Source organism: Syngnathus scovelli, unplaced genomic scaffold, assembly GCF_024217435.2.
Source record: "Syngnathus scovelli strain Florida unplaced genomic scaffold, RoL_Ssco_1.2 HiC_scaffold_29, whole genome shotgun sequence".
NCBI lineage: Eukaryota > Metazoa > Chordata > Actinopteri > Syngnathiformes > Syngnathidae > Syngnathus > Syngnathus scovelli.
In genome coordinates, this window is record NW_026061381.1 from 1,032,263 (window position 1) to 1,051,727 (window position 19,465).

The window sequence follows — 19,465 nt, forward strand, 5'->3', positions numbered from 1 at the left end:
ACTTATCGTGATGTGTTAAATCAATTACTGTTAGACATTATTTGTCTGATAATCTACCAAATCTTTGAATTGAAGAATTTGTGATTTAATTAATAGCTTGTTCAGGGTAATCAGACTTGTATATAATTCTAATGGCCTTCTTTTGAAAACTATTCTGAATTACAACTTTGGATCTTATATTACTTTGCAACAATCTACTCGGTGACAGATTAGGCAGTATAATCACATATGTTAACTTCAGTGCCCACACTGTATTTATTTATGGTTATTTGTTAAATCAAGTACTGTTAGACATGAAATAGGAAGTGTTTAACATAAATGTTATGGCTACTCACCATTGTAGCTCGCTCCTGGTCAATGATACGAGCCTCTTCTTGCAGTGGAAAACTTGCAGCCAACAAACACCGTGGAACCTAAAGGAATGAAATTAAACATTAACATTTCGCCTCGACCAATTTTCACACGTACAACGCAACGCGGCTACACTTCTGCTATTACAAACGTAAATCTCCTTAAACACAATGAGTGTTACTTACCGTGTACGCTCTAGGCAAAATTGGATGTGATGCAATTCCAAATCTATCTGAAACGGCAGTTAAAAGTAGAGTTACATCAAGTTTTCTTTTTTAATCAACACAATCATTTACAACCGTTGACCAGAAAGAATCGTCGAAATTCGACGTCCCCCACAAACGCCACGCTCACTCGCTTTTCAGGGCAACAAAAGTACTTCTTTTTAAAAACGATGAGTTGTACTTACCGTGTACGCTCTGGACGGTCCAGTTGCAAGCAGAAAATAAAAATATTTCTCTTGTTAGTCGTATGTTACCATCCGCTGTGTCTTTGTCAACATCGCCGCCGTTTTCCTACTTCCTGCTGCGAGCCACGCCCACGGATTTAAATTTGGGCGGAAGCTCTTTCCATTGGCGTCGTTTTCGCGTATAGCAAATCCGATTGGTTGGGAAGGGGGCACGGTTATGCAGCCGAGGGGTCCTGTGATCGGTGGGATGTAAAGTAGGCGTCGACGTCACGTCCGCGTCACGTGACCACGACGTGGCAGACGTCATATAGCAACCGCTGTTTTGTTTAGTAGACTTACAGTTGTTATGCATTGACATAATGGCGCACACACCAAATAGATTTAAATAAATTAAATAATTCTTCTGCCCACTCTCTTTTAAACAAGTTAACTCTCCCCGCGGATTTGAATTCCGGCGAAAGTTACGCCCATCGACGTCGCGTATGTCACGTGACCACGACGTGGCAGATGTCATATAGCAACCGCTGTTTTGTTTAGTAGATTTACAGTTGTTATGCATTGGCATAATGGTGTGCACTCAAAATAGATTTAAATAAATTAAATATTTCTTCTGCCCACTCCCTTTTAAACAAGTTAACTCTGCCCACGTCCATTGACGTCTTGTCTGCGTCACGTGACCACGACGTAGCGACGTCATATAGTAACCGCTGTTTTGATCAGTAGACTTACGGTTATTATGCGTTGACATAATGGCGCACTGGTTAGCATGGCCACCTCTTAAGCATGATGTTGCGGGTTCGACGCCTGATCAATGTTAGCATGGAGTGAGCTGAAGTGCATGGCGCTGAAGATTTGAATCTTTGAAATGCGCTGAGGTCTGACATATCAGGCAGAATGGTTTGCCATCACGTTCAACAAAAAATAGAAACTTTCCCACTCTGATTAAAACGTCCTGTGTTCATCTACGTATTTTCGTTTTGCTGTGCATCTTTTCCCTGCCATTTCGAGAGCCCAATTGACACTCATAGTATAAAGAAATGTGTTTGCCCATCCTACTTTGTGGAATTTCACCACATGCGCTTTTGACCAAAATACCAAATTGAACTCAAGTGAAGCCAACACGCACAACCCCCCCCCCCCCCCCCCCCACACACACACACACACACACAAATGTTGATATGAACATAAAAGAGCCGCATGCGGTTCGGGAGTTGCGGCTTGGCCAAACCTGTACTATACAACTTTATTTGTATAAAATTTTCACAACAGCTGTCACACAAACAAAGCGGGAAAAACCGAAGACGTGCGTGTTCCGCCCACGCTGGATTTATTTGCACCTTTGAAAAGACACCGTATTGCCGCAGATGTGGCAAAGAGTACTTTTGGGCATCTGAGACGGAAGGATGTCCAAAGCATCACGTCACCTGCTCTGGTAGGCATGGTGGTGGGACGTTGAGGTCAACCGCTTTGGGGTTGGCTGAATCTTTGATCGCAGGATGCCACACACTTGAAGACAGAAGCAGAAAAGCAGAGCTAAATGCAAAATGTACTCACCGGTGACTCCAATTTTTTTCCCCCCTGAAGAAACAGCTGGACGGGTGGCCCCGGCTGGCCAGTGGGACTCTTGTTATTCTGACCCTTTTTAGTGCGCGTTTGGGGCAACAACCGTTTTTTGTGGCGCTCTCTTCTGGTTCAAAAGTGCCCTGCATGTGAATTTGCTTTTCCTGCCTTCTGATTGGATGAGCGCCGGTGTGACGCGGTGCCTCTGTCACCGTGGCGGGGGGTATACGTTGGCATCGGAGCGTCTGCCAACGTCTGAGACCGGCTGGCAGTGTATCGGAGGTGTCGAGTGCGGTGCCGCTGGAGCTCACTCACCAGCTGGTGTTAGGGCCACAGAATGAAGGCCAAGGAGAAGAATAGAAAGAGAAACAGAAACTTCTCCTCCAATTGTTTGATTTGTCTCTTCTGAGCTTCGATGAATTCTTTCAGCTCTTTGTTCCTCTAGGACGGACAAATGGAAAGTGGCATTCAAAAGCCAGTAAGCGTGCAAGTAAGTGCCGGGCTGGCTTTGGGCCCTTACCTGTTGCGCGCTGTGCAGCAGATCCATTCTCTCTTGGAGGATGCAAGCGTCGCGCTCCCTCAACTCGCACATCAGGGCTCGCTTCCATTGGTCCACGGCGCTCCTAAGCTCTTCTCTCTGATCCGCCGTCAGCACGTCATTCACGCCAGCGTGGCTGGCTTTTTCGCCGTCCGTGGCGGGGCAGTCCCGCTGCGGTAGCGCCTCGTACAACATGGCCTCCAGCTCCAGGATCCTCTGGGCCGCAATCCTCGTCCATCAGTGGTCCGGCGGGACATTTGAGGGCGGCTTACCTTATGAGCCTGGTCCATGGAACACTTCCTGAAGTCCAACTCTTCATCCAGGTAGCCCTTCTGCTTGCAGAACATATCCTAGCACAGCTCAAGGTCAGAATTGTTGGGGCACATTGCCGGAGTTCCCCTTGGCTGATGTCGCGTGTCTGTCTACCTTCTCACTTTCAATGTCCAACATCTTCTGTTGAAGTGCTGACTTGGTCACTTTGATGTATTCTAACCACTGAGGAAAGGCTGCTGTCACATAAGCAGAATGCGAGAGCGTGCGTGGACGTGCGCGTTACCTTCTCGGCTAGGGTGAGAAGGGTCCTGGCGTGAATCACGACCACCTGCTCCTCGTTGGTGAGATTCTGCAAGAGCCCAAAGGCACAGCGTCAACAAGCTTCTTTCAGCGCAAAGCCTTCCAAAAGTCACATTTGAGCCGCCGAGTCTCGTGGAGTGCGAACATAAGGAGTTCGACATACACTTACGGCGTTATAGCCCAGGATGTCCAGCTTCTTCATCAGATCACTGATGACGATGTCCGGGGGAAAGGCGCAAGGAGCAATGTAAGGTGTTCTGGGACCTCGGGTTAAGGTTAGGGTTGCAAGGGACGCCTTACGTACGCTCACGCCCTCGGCCTCGCAGTAGATCTGCAAAGGGCTGAGGCCGTCTGGGAAACGGACTTGCAGAAACTTCAAGACGGGGGAGCGCCACTCCCTCTCCTGAAAGGCAGAGGCATGCATCCGTCCGTCCGTCCGTCCGTCCGTCCGTCCGTCACATCTCTGGCCTCAACACGCTTGTGCGAGTCTTCCCACCTCCAGCTCCAGGATGCGGAACTCAAGCAGTAATGCCAGACGGATGAGTGACTGAAGAATGTAGCTATTTTGTCTGAGAAAAAGGTGTGCTCATTGATGAGCTTACCTGTCCTTGTTGCTTCAGCGCTGACTCCAGATCTGCTACTCTGCTTTGATAGTGACCCATTTCTACCATCAGCTTTTCTCTGGTCTGAAAGGAGGAGGAGGGAGGCTCCTCCTCCTCCTTTCAGACCAGAGAACACCCGAGGCTGGGTGAGAACGGGGAGGCTGCGACCCGGCCGGGGGTTGCGGGAAGGGGCGCCACCTTGATCTCCTTCTCGGCGTCGTAGTCCCCTTCGCTGGTCTGGGCTAGCAGAGCGTAGGCTCGTTGCAGCGCTTGATATTCTTGCGTCAGCTGGCGGTAGCGAAGCTCCGCCTCTTCATGCACACACCAATGCAACACAGCACTAGTACCAGAATCAGTCAGACCGGCGACAAAGCACCCGCGACGCAAAGACGAGTCCGATTCCAGGCTGAAGAGGAATGTTTGGTGCCAATACGCTGGCAGAAATGGCGGGCTACCTCTTCGGGTTCCGTGTCGGGGGTTCTGTCGGTGTGAAAAGACAAGGACGATCCGTCCGAGTCCACCAACACGTCTTCGTCGTAGCCGTAAAATGTTTCGATGACCTGCGGGCGCGGAAGCAAACATCTCTCTGAACAAACTGAAGCGACACCTCACGATGAATCGACGAGAGGAACGATAGCGAGAAAAAGGCCATTTCATCTTGCGCAACACCAAGCAGCCGCAAACAAACAGACTCACCTTGCAGGACCTCACGCTTTGTTCCTCCTCAGAGATTCTCGACGTCGGTATCGTAGCAGCAAATCTCTCTCCTGTCGACACAAATAATCCGCCTTTGAGATTCTTTGGATGCAAAGGGAACGAACGGCTCCGGCGCAGAAACAAACGCGACTCACAATGACATTTCTGACATGAGCTCCTGTCTCCAGAGCCTGAAAAACACGTCACCGGCGATGATTGGAGGGACGCTCGTCTTTTCCAAAAGTGACAACTACAGGGTGTGTCAGGGTTTTCCAGATTATCTTTATCGTATCATTGTGTTGCTTTGACTTTGACTGCGACCTGTAATAAATAATATTATTTATCCCTTATTTATCCCTATCGCTTATCCCTTCCTACACAAAGTCGTAAAACACCCCTTGCTATGTTTTGACTAGAGGTCAAGGGCTTCCTCTATTCAATCCACTCTTACACCCACCCTGTTTCTCTTAATTAAAATGCTCGTGCAGGAGCCGAGAGTCAGACTTCATTCGTACAACGGATGGACTCTCCACCTGCAGGTGTCCAAAAGAACTTACTTGTCTCCCGTGTGGTTCTTGCAAAATAAGTTGGAGCGAGCGCAACTCTAACAGGGTGCATTTTGCCACTAGCTGCCTACGGACAATGACGTCGCGCTCGCGGCTCATGGTTGACGGGCTGAGCAGCCGGGCAAGTCCGTCGTTTTCAGCGCACAGCGAGTGGCAAAGGCGCTGACAAAACGGGAGCTTTGAGCTGCTGAAAACGGCAAAACAAGTCTAAAGCGTGTTCAAACGCGTGCGCACAATGCTCCTGCTTGAAAGGTCGGAATTTAAGGGGCCGATTTTTTGGATGGCGGCCGCCGGCCAAGCTTTGGACGGAAAAGGTTTCCTGGCGACAGCGAGCGAGCGCGGCGCTGCCGTACGTGCACCGAGTCGCCTGCCTGAAGACCTTGGACAAGTCGTCGATGATGTGCCGCTGCTCCACAACTTGAAGGAACTCCATTTCACCGTCCTGCTGGCCGCAACCGCGGTCCAGGTCATTGAGCGAACTAGGCCTTCTCTGTGGAACACAAATGCAGTGGACTCTGTTGGCACGCCGCCGTTGTCCGCGTCGACTTACCAAGCTTGCCATCTCCTCGTTCTCCTGGGTGACAAAGCGCACTTTGTTTTCAAGGCGACACAGCACCAGCGAGAGTTCTTCATTCTTCCTGCTCAGGCGTTTGTTTTTGTACAGGAGTGGCAGAAACTGGCTTTCTGTTTCTCTCAGTCGCTTTAGCTGCAAGCATGAAGTGCGGGATGTGAAAGACGCACAACACGCGGGCCAGAACGTATCCATTCCTTTTGCATCGGTTTGAACGGAATCGTGGCTTTGGCTCCCAATAAAAGACATCTACCAGGCAACCGACTCGCCGCGCCGCTCAACTAATAAGCAAGCGCAATGGGTGCCTCGCTGGATGGCGCGCATCAAACGTAGCGCAAACCTTCAAGCGTGCCGTCAATAAATTACCAGTTCATTGCGCTCTTCAGAAAGCAGGGCGTTTCGATCCTCCAGTTTCCCGATGACTGCGCTGAGCTCAGCGATTTTCAGATGAAACCGTCGCGTGTCCCGATCCTCCTGAGACTGAAAACGCCCCGCAACACACACACACAAGCACTCGTTCAAAGTTCAAAACTGTTTTTGTGCTACCTTCCTCCAGCAACGAACTAAGTCATGCGTACTGCAAGTGTGTGATGAGGTGGCTTACGCAATGAAGAGGATTGCTAGTAGCGGCGTTGACCCCACTTCCAGGGTAGTTTAGGCCCGCCCTTTGGGAATCCCTCAGGGCAGCGATCTGCTGCTCGGCAGCCTGAGTCTGCAGCTGAAGGCGGTGGACGTGGCCGGCCCCAGGGCTTCATCCAAAACACTAACCGCTCTGTCTTTCAGCTTGATCTCATCCGTCTGGATGTACAAACGGGGAGCGCTCAGGCAGGCGGGCAAACTCATTTGCCAGAATTGTGACAAAAACAAAGAGAGCAACCGGCCAATTTTTTTCTTGAATCGACTAGAACACCTTTGCTGTGACAAAAGCGAAGCGAGCAACCGGACATTTTCTTCTTGTGAAATAGAATAGAATAGAATGCCTTAGGTGTCATTGCACTGCAGGTATACAACGAAATTGGGAACATAGCCACGCACCGCGCATCTGATCAGTCCTACCAGTCGGCGGATCTCCCTCTCGCAGTCTCTCTTGGTTCGGCTCAGCTCCTCCCGATGCTGGTGATGAGCCGATCGGAGCTCGGCCGCTCGGGACTGCCAGGCCTGCTGGGCCGCTGCCAGGGCTTCTTCCGCGCTCCTGGTGGAGGCGACACCGCTCGGTCTCCCGACACCGCCGCGTCTCCTCCACCTCCGCCAGCAAAGCGCCCCCCCTCCTCACCTGAGCAGACATTGCGCCACACCGGGCCGTTGAGACCGCAACGGAGCGCCGCGACGCTTACTGGGGACAAGCTACACAATACGGTAGCGGCCGCATCGAAGCCCGACGTGGCGTGCGGATAGTCAGACACGGATAGAGCGGATCACCTTGTCCATGGAGCCGTCCCTCAGGCTGAGGACCAAGGCATTCAGTCGCTGGATCTCTCCATCTTTGATTTTGATCACTCTCATCAGCTCCATTTCATGCTGCCGCAGTAATGTCTCCCTGGTAATGGCTAACTCTTTCTGCTTCTCCTCATGGAGTTTGCTTTTGAGTTCCGTCATGGCGGCGGTGGCACGGTGGTGCTCCGCCCGCAGGTCCTGACTTCTCTCTCTCTCCAGACAGCTGACCTGACATGACTTAGACTTAGACAAACTTTATTGTCATCTTGTCTGCACATGGTGCATACAAAACGAAATTCCGTTGCATACGTCTTACAACAAAGTAGTGATATTGCAGTTGAATAGAAGTAACATATCCTATGAAAATATATATATATACATATACTATATATATATATATATATATATATATATTAAAAATAAGTATAAAGTGCAGCAGTGATAATTATGCAATAGTGCAAGTAGGCAAAACAGTATTCAAGAGTGTGCAGAGGAATGCTAAACCATGTATTAAACTTCTATTTAAAGGGTTTATACAAGTTCAGTAAAGTTGGTAGTGCGAGATAGTGCAAGATAGAGGTCCGTAGTGTCATAAAGTACAGTTCTGTGAATGTGTGATGCAGAGTTCAGTTTAGAGCTCAACAGTTCTAGTGTTCAACAGTCTGATGACAGCAGGGAAAAAGCTGTTGCAGAACCTGGTGGACCTGCAGCGGATGCTGCAAACCTCTTCCCAGAGGGCAGCAGGGAGAACAGTCCATGGTGGGGGTGTGATGGGTCATTGATGATGTTACGGGCACGGGACATGCAGCGCTGAGATGAAATGTCCTGAATGGAGGGAAGAGGAGCCCCTATGATCCTCTCTGCTGTCCTCACCACTCTCCTCACGTTCTTCCAATCGGAGGCGGTGCAGCCTCCACACCACACAGAGAGACAGCTTGTCAGAATGCTCTCTATGGTGCTCCTGTAGAACGTCCTCATGATGGGTGGGGGCAGGTGGGCTCTCCTCATCCTCCGCAGGAAGTACAAGTGCTTCTGTGCCCTCTTGACCAGTGCCGTAGTGTTCATAGTCCAGGTGAGGTCTTCTGTGATGTGGACCCCCAGGAATTTGGTGCTGCTGACCACCTCCACAGCTGAGCTGTTGATGATCAGTGGAGCGTGGTGAGGCTGTTTTTTCCTGAAGTCGACGATGATCTCCTTCATCTTCTCCTCATTCAGGATCAGGCTGTTTTCTCTGCACCAGCCCACCAGCTGCTCCACCTCCTCTCTGTAGTCCAGGTCGTTGTTGTCTCTGATGAGCCCCACCACCGTTGTGTCGTCTGCTGACTTCACGATGTGATTGGTGGTGAACCTGAGGACGCAGTCGTGCGTCATCAGGGTGCACAGCAGGGGGCTCAGGACGCAGCCCTGAGGGGAGCCTGTGCTGAGGGTGATGACATCAGAGGTGTTCTGTCCGACCCGGACTGACTGAGGTCTGTTGGTGAGGAAGTCTAGCAGCCAGTTGCGAAGGGGGGTGTTGAAGCCCAGGTGTTCCAATTTTCCTACCAGATGCTGTGGGATGATGGTGTTAAACGCTGAGCTGAAGTCCAGGAACAGCCTCCGCACATGGGTGTTCTTCTCCTCCAGGTGAGCCAGGCTCAGGTGAAGAACGGAGGAGATGGCTTCCTGAGTGGAGCGGTTTTGCCGGTCGGCAAACTGGAACGGGTCAAATAATAGGGGGAGTCTGGAAACAATGTGACCTTTAAGCAGCCTTTCGAAGCACTTCATCATAACCGGAGTCAGTGCAACAGGCCGGTAATCATTAAATGAGGTGATTTGAGGTTTCTTCGGCACCGGAATGATGGAGGCAGTCTTAAAGCACGCCGGCACTGTGGCTTGGCCCAGCGAGGTGTTAAAAATGTCTGTGATGACCCCAGCCAGATGACTTGCACATTCCCTGAACACACGCCCAGGAATGTTGTCCGGGCCAGGGGCCTTACAGGGGTTGACTCTCCTCAGGGTCTTCAACACATCGGCGGAGTCAAGGCAGAGTACCTCCTCTTCCTGATGGGGGACAGTTTTAACTGCTGGAGTGCCGTTTAGTGCCTCGAACCTCCCAAAGAAGTTATTTAGACCATTTAGAAAGTCAGCATCAACTACACCCACCGGGGGGGGGAGGGTGAGTTGTCGTCTGTAATCGCCCGTATGCCTTGCCACATACTCCTGATGTTTTTGACGTCGTGGAAACGATCCTGAAATTTTCGACTGCGGTCTCGCTTCGCTATCCTGATGGCACGGTTCAAGTTGGCTCTCGCTGTCCTCAGTGTCTCCTTGTCGCCAGACTTGAAGGCAGAGTTCCGCGCTCGTAGCGTTTGACGTACCTCCTCAGTCATCCAGGGTCGTTGGTTGCCCCGGGTGATGATATTCTTAGTGGTGCTGACGTCCTCGGTGCATTTGTTGATGTAGGCTGACACAGTCATGGCACACGCATGTCTAATCTACATCGGGAAAACTGGGAGGGAGGGAGGCAGGCAGGGAGGCAGGCAGGGAGGCAGGCAGGGAGGCAGGCAGTGTCTGTCTGTTGAGGTTTTCACCTTGTTCTTCTCCTGCTGAAGTTCTAACTGGACGTCCATCAGTTTGGTTCTCAGCTCGTCATTGGCGGCCTGAAGGGCGTCCGTTCGCTCCGCCTTGGCCCGCCCTGCCGGAGCTCGTTTGGACATCTCTTACTCGAGTCTCGCCCGGTCGTCAGTCAGAGATCACAACATTTGTACCTGGAGAGCACAAACGCAGCGCTGTTTTCCACTGGCTTCGAACTCAACTTCAATCGGTACCGTAACTTACAACATCATAAACATAGAACTAGCTTGACTTATTCATTGAATAAATGCATTTGGTTCTTCAAAACTGCATCACGCAACATAGCGTGACCGAGACGGCCGTTATCCACCTGCGTGAAGTTATTTGGTGAAATGAATGAGATGTTTAAGACACCATCGTTCTGTCTCTATGTAGATGAAGGGAAATAATCGATTGCTGAAGGTCCAAAGGTGTTGTGATAAACAAATAAACATATTAGTGATTAGTGACATATTTGTGATAAACATATTAGGCAGGATAATCACATATGTTAACGTGACTGCCCACACTGTATTTATTTATGGTTATTTGTTAAATCGAGTACTGTTAGACATGAAATAGGAAGTGTTTAACATAAATGGAAGACGAAAGGGGTACTCACCATTGTAGCTCCTGCTGGTCAATGATACGAGCCTCTTCTTGCAGTGGAAAACATACAGCCAACAAACACCGTGGAACCTAAAGGAATGAAATTAAACATTAACATTTAGCCTAAACCAACATTCACAGATACAACGCAACGCAAACTACACAAACGTAAATCTTTTTAAACACAATGAGTTGTACTTACCGTGTACGCTCTAGACGGTCCACTTGCAAGCAGAAAATAAAGATATTTCTGTTGATAATCGTCGTGTTTGTATCCGGTGTCTCGCTCAAGGCCATTGCGCCCACAGATTTGAATTTTGGCGAGAGTTCAGCCTATTGACGTCATTTCCGCGGTGTAATACCCGCATATCTGAAACGGCAAAGTTAAGAGTAGAGTTATAATAAATAATCGTCGAAATTTGGCGTCTGTGGCTGGAAGCAGACGCCGAGTTCGACATTCCTCCCAAACGCCACACTCCCTCGCTTTTCAGGGCTAAAAAAAAACAGTTGTAATTACCTTGTACGCTCTAGACGGTCAAGTTGCAAGCTGAAAACAAAAATATTTGCCTTGTAAGTCATCGTGTTACTAACCGCTGTGTCTTGTTTGCCAGAATTGCCGCTTTCCTACTTCCTGTTGCAAGCCACGCCCACGGATTATAATTTTACCATGAGTTCCGCCTATTGACGTCATGTCCGCGTCACATGACTGCGACGTAATATTATCTAAAACTGTTTGTGCGGTATTGTGTTGTTCTGTGCGGTATTGTGTTATTCTGTGCGGCGTCGTGTTGTTCTGTGCGGCGTCGTGTTGTTCTGTGCGGCGTCGTGTTGTTCAGTGCGGCATGGTGTTGTTCAGTGCGGCATGGTGTTGTTCAGTGCGGCATGGTGTTGTTCAGTGCGGCATAATGTTGTTCAGTGCGGCATAATGTTGTTCAGTGCGGCATGGTGTTGTTCAGTGCGGCATGGTGTTGTTCAGTGCGGCATGGTGTTGTTCAGTGCGGCATAATGTTGTTCAGTAAGCCATAATGTTGTTCAGTGCGGCATGGTGTTGTTCAGTGCGGGATGGTGTTGTTCAGTGCAGGATGGTGTTGTTCAGTGCGGCATGGTGTTGTTCAATGCGGCATGGTGTTGTTCAGTGCGGGATGGTGTTGTTCAGTGCAGGATGGTGTTGTTCAGTGCGGCATGGTGTTGTTCAATGCGGCATGGTGTTGTTCAGTGCGGCATGGTGTTGTTCAGTGCGGCATGGTGTTGTTCAGTGCGGCATGGTGTTGTTCAGTGCGGAATGGTGTTTTTCAGTGCGGCATGGTGTTGTTCAGTGTGGGATGGTGATGTTCAATGCGGGATCGTGTTGTTCAGTACGGGGTGGTGTTGTTCAGTGCAGGATGGTGTTGTTCAGTGCAGGATGGTGTTGTTCAGTGCGGCATGGTGTTGTTCAATGCAGGATCGTGTTGTTCAGTGCAGCATGGTGTTGTTCAGTGCAGCATGGTGTTGTTCAGTGCGGCATGGTGTTGTTCAATGCGGCATGGTGTTGTTCAATGCGGCATGGTGTTGTTCAGTGCGGGATGGTGTTGTTCAGTGCGGCATGGTGTTTTTCAGTGCGGCATAATGTTGTTCAGTGCAGCATGGTGTTGTTCAGTGCGGCATGGTGTTGTTCAGTGCGACATAATGTTGTTCAGTGCGGCATAATGTTGTTCTTTGCGGCATGGTGTTGTTCAGTGCGGCATGGTGTTGTTCAGTGCGGCATGGTGTTGTTCAGTGCGGCATGGTGTTGTTCAGTGCAGGATGGTGTTGTTCAGTGCAGGATGGTGTTGTTCAATGCGGCATGGTGTTGTTCAGTGCGGGATGGTGTTGTTCAGTGCAGGATGGTGTTGTTCAGTGCGGCATGGTGTTGTTCAGTGCGGCATGGTGTTGTTCAGTGCGGCATGGTGTTGTTCAGTGCGGCATGGTGTTGTTCAGTGCGGCATGGTGTTGTTCAGTGCAGGATGGTGTTGTTCAATGCGGGATGGTGTTGTTCAGTGCGGGATGGTGTTGTTCAGTGCGGCATGGTGTTGTTCAGTGCGGCATGGTGTTGTTCAGTGCGGCATAATGTTGTTCAGTAAGCCATAATGTTGTTCAGTGCGGCATGGTGTTGTTCAGTGCGGGATGGTGTTGTTCAGTGCAGGATGGTGTTGTTCAGTGCGGCATGGTGTTGTTCAATGCGGCATGGTGTTGTTCAGTGCGGGATGGTGTTGTTCAGTGCAGGATGGTGTTGTTCAGTGCGGCATGGTGTTGTTCAATGCGGCATGGTGTTGTTCAGTTCGGGATGGTGTTGTTCAGTGCGGCATGGTGTTGTTCAGTGCGGCATAATGTTTTTCAGTGCGGCATGTTGTTGTTCAGTGCGGCATGGTGTTGTTCAGTGCAGCATAATGTTGTTCAGTGCGGCATGGTGTTGTTCAGTGCGGAATGGTGTTGTTCAGTGCGGCATGGTGTTGTTCAGTGCGGCATGGTGTTGTTCAGTGCGGCATGGTGTTGTTCAGTGCGGCATGGTGTTGTTCAGTGCGGGATGGTGTTCAATGCGGGATCGTGTTGTTCAGTGCGGCATGGTGTTGTTCAGTGCGGCATGGTGTTGTTCAGTGCGGCATGGTGTTGTTCAGTGCGGCATGGTGTTGTTCAGTGCGGCATGGTGTTGTTCATTTCGGCATAATGTTGTTCAGTGCGGCATAATGTTGTTTAGTGCGGCATGGTGTTGTTCAGTGCGGGATGGTGTTGTTCAGTGCGGGATGGTGTTGTTCAGTGCGTTATAATGTTGTTCAGTGCGGCATGGTGTTGTTCAGTGCGGCATGGTGTTGTTCAGTGCGGCATGGTGTTGTTCAGTGCGGCATAATGTTGTTCAGTGCGGCATAATGTTGTTCAGTGCGGGATGGTGTTGTTCAGTGCGGGATGGTGTTGTTCAGTGCGGCATGGTGTTCAATGCGGAATGGTGTTGTTCAGTGCAGGATGGTGTTGTTCAGTGCGGCATGGTGTTGTTCAGTGCGGCATAATGTTGTTCAGTGCGGCATGGTGTTGTTCAGTGCGGCATGGTGTTGTTCAGTGCGGCATGGTGTTGTTCAGTGCGGCATGGTGTTGTTCAGTGCGGCATGGTGTTGTTCAGTGCGGCATAATGTTCAGTGAGGCATAATGTTGTTCAGTGCGGCATAATGTTGTTCAGTGCGGCATGGTGTTGTTCAGTGCGGCATGGTGTTGTTCAGTGCGGCATGGTGTTGTTCAGTGCGGGATGGTGTTGTTCAGTGCAGGATGGTGTTGTTCAGTGCGGCATGGTGTTCAGTGCGGGATGGTGTCTTTCAGTGCGGCATGGTGTCGTTCAGTGCGGCATGGTGTCTTTCAGTGCGGCATGGTGTCGTTCAGTGAGGCATGGTGTTGTTCAGTGCGGCATGGTGTTGTTTAGTGCGGCATGGTGTTGTTCAGTGCGGGATGGTGTTGTTCAGTGTGGCATGGTGTTCAGTGCGGCATGGTGTTGTTCAGTGCGGTATCGTGTTGTTCAGTGCGGTATCGTGTTTCTCAGTGCGGTATCGTGTTTTTCAGTGCAGTATCGTTGTGTTGTTCGTATTGTGTTGTGTTGTTCGTAATGTGTTGTGTTGTTCGTATTGTGTTGTGTTGTTCGTATTGTGTTGTGTTGTTCGTATTGTGTTGTGTTGTTCATATTGTGTTGTTCATATTGTTTTGAGTTGTTCGTATTGTGTTGTGTTGTTCGTATTGTGTTGCCTTTAACACTTAGCCTCTAACACTTAGCCTCTAACACTTAGCCTCTAGCATCTAGAAGGTAAATAAATAGGAAGGAAGGACTCACCGGTGACGTCTTCGCCCACGTCCAAGCGTTGTACTTTGTATTTTCATCCTTCTGAAAGTGGAAAACATAGCCAAAAAAAACACTGTGGAACCTAAACGAATGAAAGAAAACTATCAGTTGGCCACAACCAACATTCACAGATACAACACAATGTGACGTGCGGGGTTGAGGTTAAAGGTTGAGTGAAGGGCCCTCGTTTTAAACTACTTTTTTGAAAAGGATTGGGAACAAGTAAGACGTATTTAATTTATTTAATGGGAAGTAGTAAGAGCTATTGAATTTAATCTATGTATTATATTCTATTGTATTGTATTCTGTTGTATTCTTTTGGATTGTATTCACACTAACCCCACTAAAACTTCAGCCCACAAAAACTCGCCTCTGGCGCCTAGCCTCTGGCACTTAGCCTCTAACACTTAGCCTTTAACACTTAGCCTTTAACACTTAGCCTTTAACACTTAGCCTTTAACACTTAGCCTTTAACACTTAGCCTTTAACACTTAGCCTTTAACACTTAGCCTAGAAGGTGAATAAATAGGGTTAAAGGTTGAGTGAAGGGCCCTCGTTTTAAACTACTGTTTTGAAAAGGAGTGGGAACAAGTAAGACGTATTTAATTTATTTAATGGGAAGTAGTAAGACTTATTAAATTTATTTAATCTACTTTTCTTCCCAGGCAAAATTTGATGTGCTGCAATTCCAAATTTCCAAAGTGAATGAAGGAATGAAGTCCTTTAAATTATGATTTTGTATAAATACTAGGCATTAACACAAAATCGACGGCACAAAATGGGCAGACTTTACTTGTTTGAAAAGGACTGGTTACAAGACAGACTTTTTTAATTTATTTAATGGGAAGAAGACTTATTTAGTTTAATTGATCTATTTTTGTTCCCTGGCAAAATTCGATTTGCTGCAATTCCAAATTTCCAAAGTGAATGAAGGCAAGAAGTCGTTTAAATTATGATTTTGTTTAAATACTAGGCATGGACACAAAATCTACGGCACAAAATGGGCAGACTTTACTTGTTTGAAGAGGACTGGTTACAAGACAGACTTTTCTGATTTATTTATTGGGAAGAAGACTTATTTAGTTTATTTAATCTATTTTTGTTCCCTGGCAAAATTGGATTTGCTGAAACTGTATTTTGCCAAATCTTGCCTTGAGACCTGATAGGAAGTATTAAACGCTTAGTTAAATCAATACAAGTTGGTAGTAAGAGCGAGTAATGTTGGTTGAACCGATGAATGAAGGTTGAAAGCAATTTAAATTATGACTTTGTATAAATACTAGATATTAACAGAACATCTACTGCGCGAAATGGGCAGAGTTTACTTGTTTGAGAAGGAGTGGCTTATTCAAAACTAAGATTTATTTAATCTGTTTGTTCCCAGGCAAAATTGGATGTGATGCAATTCCAAATTTCACCACATGACGGTGCCCAATTTCGACTTCATAGGACATATTAAACACTTAGCTTGTTATTATGTTCAAGGTAATCAGATTTGTTTATTATTCTAATGGCCTCTTCAAAACTATTCTGGATTACTACTTTGGATCTATTCTACATTACTTGGCAACAACATACTCTGTAACAGATTAGGCAGTATAATCATATATGTTAACTTGAGAGTGCCCACACTCAATCTACTTATCGTGATGTGTTAAATCAATTACTGTTAGACATTATTTGTCTGATAATCTACCAAATCTTTGAATTGAAGAATTTGTGATTTAATTAATAGCTTGTTGTTATGTTCAGGGTAATCAGACTTGTATATAATTCTAATGGCCTTCTTTTGAAAACTATTCTGAATTACAACTTTGGATCTTATATTACTTTGCAACAATCTACTCGGTGACAGATTAGGCAGTATAATCACATATGTTAACTTCAGTGCCCACACTGTATTTATTTATGGTTATTTGTTAAATCAAGTACTGTTAGACATGAAATAGGAAGTGTTTAACATAAATGTAATGGCTACTCACCATTGTAGCTCGCTCCTGGTCAATGATACGAGCCTCTTCTTGCAGTGGAAAACTTGCAGCCAACAAACACCGTGGAACCTAAAGGAATGAAATTAAACATTAACATTTCGCCTCGACCAATTTTCACACGTACAACGCAACGCGGCTACACTTCTGCTATTACAAACGTAAATCTCCTTAAACACAATGAGTGTTACTTACCGTGTACGCTCTAGACGGTCCAGTTGCAAGCAGAAAATAAAGATATTTCTGTTGATAATCGTCGCTGCTCAGTGGCTCACGGCCATCGCGCCAACAGATTTGAATTTTGGCGGAGGTTCCGGCAATTACGTCATATCCGCGGCACATGACTGCGACGTAATACCCGCTTATCTGAAACGGCAGTTAAAAGTAGAGTTACATCAAGTTTTCTTGGAACCTAAACGAATGAAAGAAAACTATCATTTGGCCACAACCAACATTCACAGATACAACACAACGTGCGGGGTTGAGGTTAAAGATTGAGTGAAGGGCCCTCGTTTTAAACTACTGTTTTGAAAAGGAGTGGAAACAAGTAAGACGTATTTAATTTATTTAATGGGAAGTAGTAAGACTTATTAAATTTATTTAATCTACTTTTCTTCCCAGGCAAAATTTGATGTGCTGCAATTCCAAATTTCCAAAGTGAATGAAGGAATGAAGTCCTTTAAATTATGATTTTGTATAAATACTAGGCATAAACACAAAATCGACGGCACAAAATGGGCAGACTTTACTTGTTTGAAAAGGACTGGTTACAAGACAGACTTTTTTAATTTATTTAATGGGAAGAAGACTTATTTAGTTTAATTGATCTATTTTTGTTCCCTGGCAAAATTCGATTTGCTGCAATTCCAAATTTCCAAAGTGAATGAAGGAAAGAAGTCGTTTAAATTATGATTTTGTTTAAATACTAGGCATAGACACAAAATCTACGGCACAAAATGGGCAGACTTTACTTGTTTGAAGAGGACTGGTTACAAGACAGACTTTTCTGATTTATTTAATGGGAAGAGGACTTATTTAGTTTATTTAATCTATTTTTGTTCCCTGGCAAAATTGGATTTGCTGAAATTGTATTTTGCCAAATCTCGATTTGAGACCTGATAGGAAGTATTAAACGCTTAGTTAAATCAATACAAGTTGGTAATAAGAGCGAGTAATGTTGGTTGAACCGATGAATGAAGGTTGAAAGCAATTTAAATTATGACTTTGTATAAATACTAGATATTAACAGAACATCTACTGCGCAAAATGGGCAGAGTTTACTTGTTTGAGAAGGAGTGGTTTATTCAAAACTAAGATTTATGTAATCTGTTTGTTCCCAGGCAAAATTGGATGTGATGCAATTCCAAATTTCACCACATGATGGTGCCCAATTTTGACTTCATAGGACATATTAAACACTTAGCTTGTTATTATGTTCAAGGTAATCAGATTTGTTTATCATTCTAATGGCCTCTTCAAAACTATTCTGGATTACTACTTTGGATCTATTCTACATTACTTGGCAACAACATACTCTGTAACAGATTAGGCAGTATAATCACATATGTTAACTTGAGAGTGCCCACACTCAATCTACTTATCGTGATGTGTTAAATCAATTACTGTTAGACATTATTTGTCTGATAATCTACCAAATCTTTGAATTGAAGAATTTGTGATTTAATTAATAGCTTGTTCAGGGTAATCAGACTTGTATATAATTCTAATGGCCTTCTTTTGAAAACTATTCTGAATTACAACTTTGGATCTTATATTACTTTGCAACAATCTACTCGGTGACAGATTAGGCAGTATAATCACATATGTTAACTTCAGTGCCCACACTGTATTTATTTATGGTTATTTGTTAAATCAAGTACTGTTAGACATGAAATAGGAAGTGTTTAACATAAATGTTATGGCTACTCACCATTGTAGCTCGCTCCTGGTCAATGATACGAGCCTCTTCTTGCAGTGGAAAACTTGCAGCCAACAAACACCGTGGAACCTAAAGGAATGAAATTAAACATTAACATTTCGCCTCGACCAATTTTCACACGTACAACGCAACGCGGCTACACTTCTGCTATTACAAACGTAAATCTCCTTAAACACAATGAGTGTTACTTACCGTGTACGCTCTAGGCAAAATTGGATGTGATGCAATTCCAAATCTATCTGAAACGGCAGTTAAAAGTAGAGTTACATCAAGTTTTCTTTTTTAATCAACACAATCATTTACAACCGTTGACCAGAAAGAATCGTCGAAATTCGACGTCCCCCACAAACGCCACGCTCACTCGCTTTTCAGGGCAACAAAAGTACTTCTTTTTAAAAACGATGAGTTGTACTTACCGTGTACGCTCTGGACGGTCCAGTTGCAAGCAGAAAATAAAAATATTTCTCTTGTTAGTCGTATGTTACCATCCGCTGTGTCTTTGTCAACATCGCCGCCGTTTTCCTACTTCCTGCTGCGAGCCACGCCCACGGATTTAAATTTGGGCGGAAGCTCTTTCCATTGGCGTCGTTTTCGCGTATAGCAAATCCGATTGGTTGGGAAGGGGGCACGGTTATGCAGCCGAGGGGTCCTGTGATCGGTGGGATGTAAAGTAGGCGTCGACGTCACGTCCGCGTCACGTGACCACGACGTGGCAGACGTCATATAGCAACCGCTGTTTTGTTTAGTAGACTTACAGTTGTTATGCATTGACATAATGGCGCACACACCAAATAGATTTAAATAAATTAAATAATTCTTCTGCCCACTCTCTTTTAAACAAGTTAACTCTCCCCGCGGATTTGAATTCCGGCGAAAGTTACGCCCATCGACGTCACGTATGTCACGTGACCACGACGTGGCAGATGTCATATAGCAACCGCTGTTTTGTTTAGTAGATTTACAGTTATTATGCGTTGACATAATGGCGCACTGGTTAGCATGGCCACCTCTTAAGCATGATGTTGCGGGTTCGACGCCTGATCAATGTTAGCATGGAGTGAGCTGAAGTGCATGGCGCTGAAGATTTGAATCTTTGAAATGCGCTGAGGTCTGACATATCAGGCAGAATGGTTTGCCATCACGTTCAACAAAAAATAGAAACTTTCCTACTCTGATTAAAACGTCCTGTGTTCATCTACGTA

General features: G+C 46.5%; 2 protein-coding genes and 2 long non-coding RNA genes across 4 annotated transcripts; all 4 read right to left on the reverse strand.

Annotated features, from left to right (window-relative positions):
- Positions 1-319: 319 nt before the first annotated feature.
- Positions 320-1,030, reverse strand: LOC137839968 (uncharacterized). Its single transcript, XR_011086354.1, has 3 exons — positions 761-1,030; positions 537-583; positions 320-413 (listed from the first exon to the last, which is right to left on the reverse strand). It is a non-coding gene; the product is annotated as an uncharacterized lncRNA (long non-coding RNA).
- Positions 1,031-1,973: 943 nt separating this feature from the next.
- LOC125993440 (janus kinase and microtubule-interacting protein 3-like) lies at positions 1,974-3,474 on the reverse strand. Its single transcript, XM_068649791.1, has 4 exons — positions 3,285-3,474; positions 2,841-3,208; positions 2,636-2,761; positions 1,974-2,266 (listed from the first exon to the last, which is right to left on the reverse strand). The coding sequence occupies exons 2-3, from the start codon at positions 3,051-3,053 to the stop codon at positions 2,645-2,647; spliced, it is 330 nt and encodes a 109-aa protein (XP_068505892.1). The 5' UTR covers positions 3,054-3,208; positions 3,285-3,474; the 3' UTR covers positions 1,974-2,266; positions 2,636-2,644.
- Positions 3,475-7,288: 3,814 nt separating this feature from the next.
- On the reverse strand, positions 7,289-10,035 carry LOC137839981 (janus kinase and microtubule-interacting protein 3-like; the record flags this gene model as incomplete). The annotated part of the gene is made up of 2 exons (XM_068649792.1): positions 9,871-10,035; positions 7,289-7,528 (listed from the first exon to the last, which is right to left on the reverse strand). Coding segments are annotated over exons 1-2 (366 nt in total), but the record flags the coding sequence as incomplete, so codon positions are not given.
- Positions 10,036-18,238: 8,203 nt separating this feature from the next.
- Positions 18,239-18,949, reverse strand: LOC125993455 (uncharacterized). The gene is made up of 3 exons (XR_007490236.2): positions 18,680-18,949; positions 18,456-18,502; positions 18,239-18,332 (listed from the first exon to the last, which is right to left on the reverse strand). It is a non-coding gene; the product is annotated as an uncharacterized lncRNA (long non-coding RNA).
- Positions 18,950-19,465: the final 516 nt, after the last annotated feature.

Bases quoted from the DNA above. Each gene is read 5' to 3' on its own strand.
- LOC125993440 (XM_068649791.1), bottom strand. From the start codon at position 3,053: ATGTTGTACGAGGCGCTACCGCAGCGGGACTGCCCCGCCACGGACGGC. The intron at 2,762-2,840 runs GTAAGGGCCCAA...TGTCCGTCCTAG, and splicing joins TGCTGCACAGCGCGCAACAG to AGGAACAAAGAGCTGAAAGA.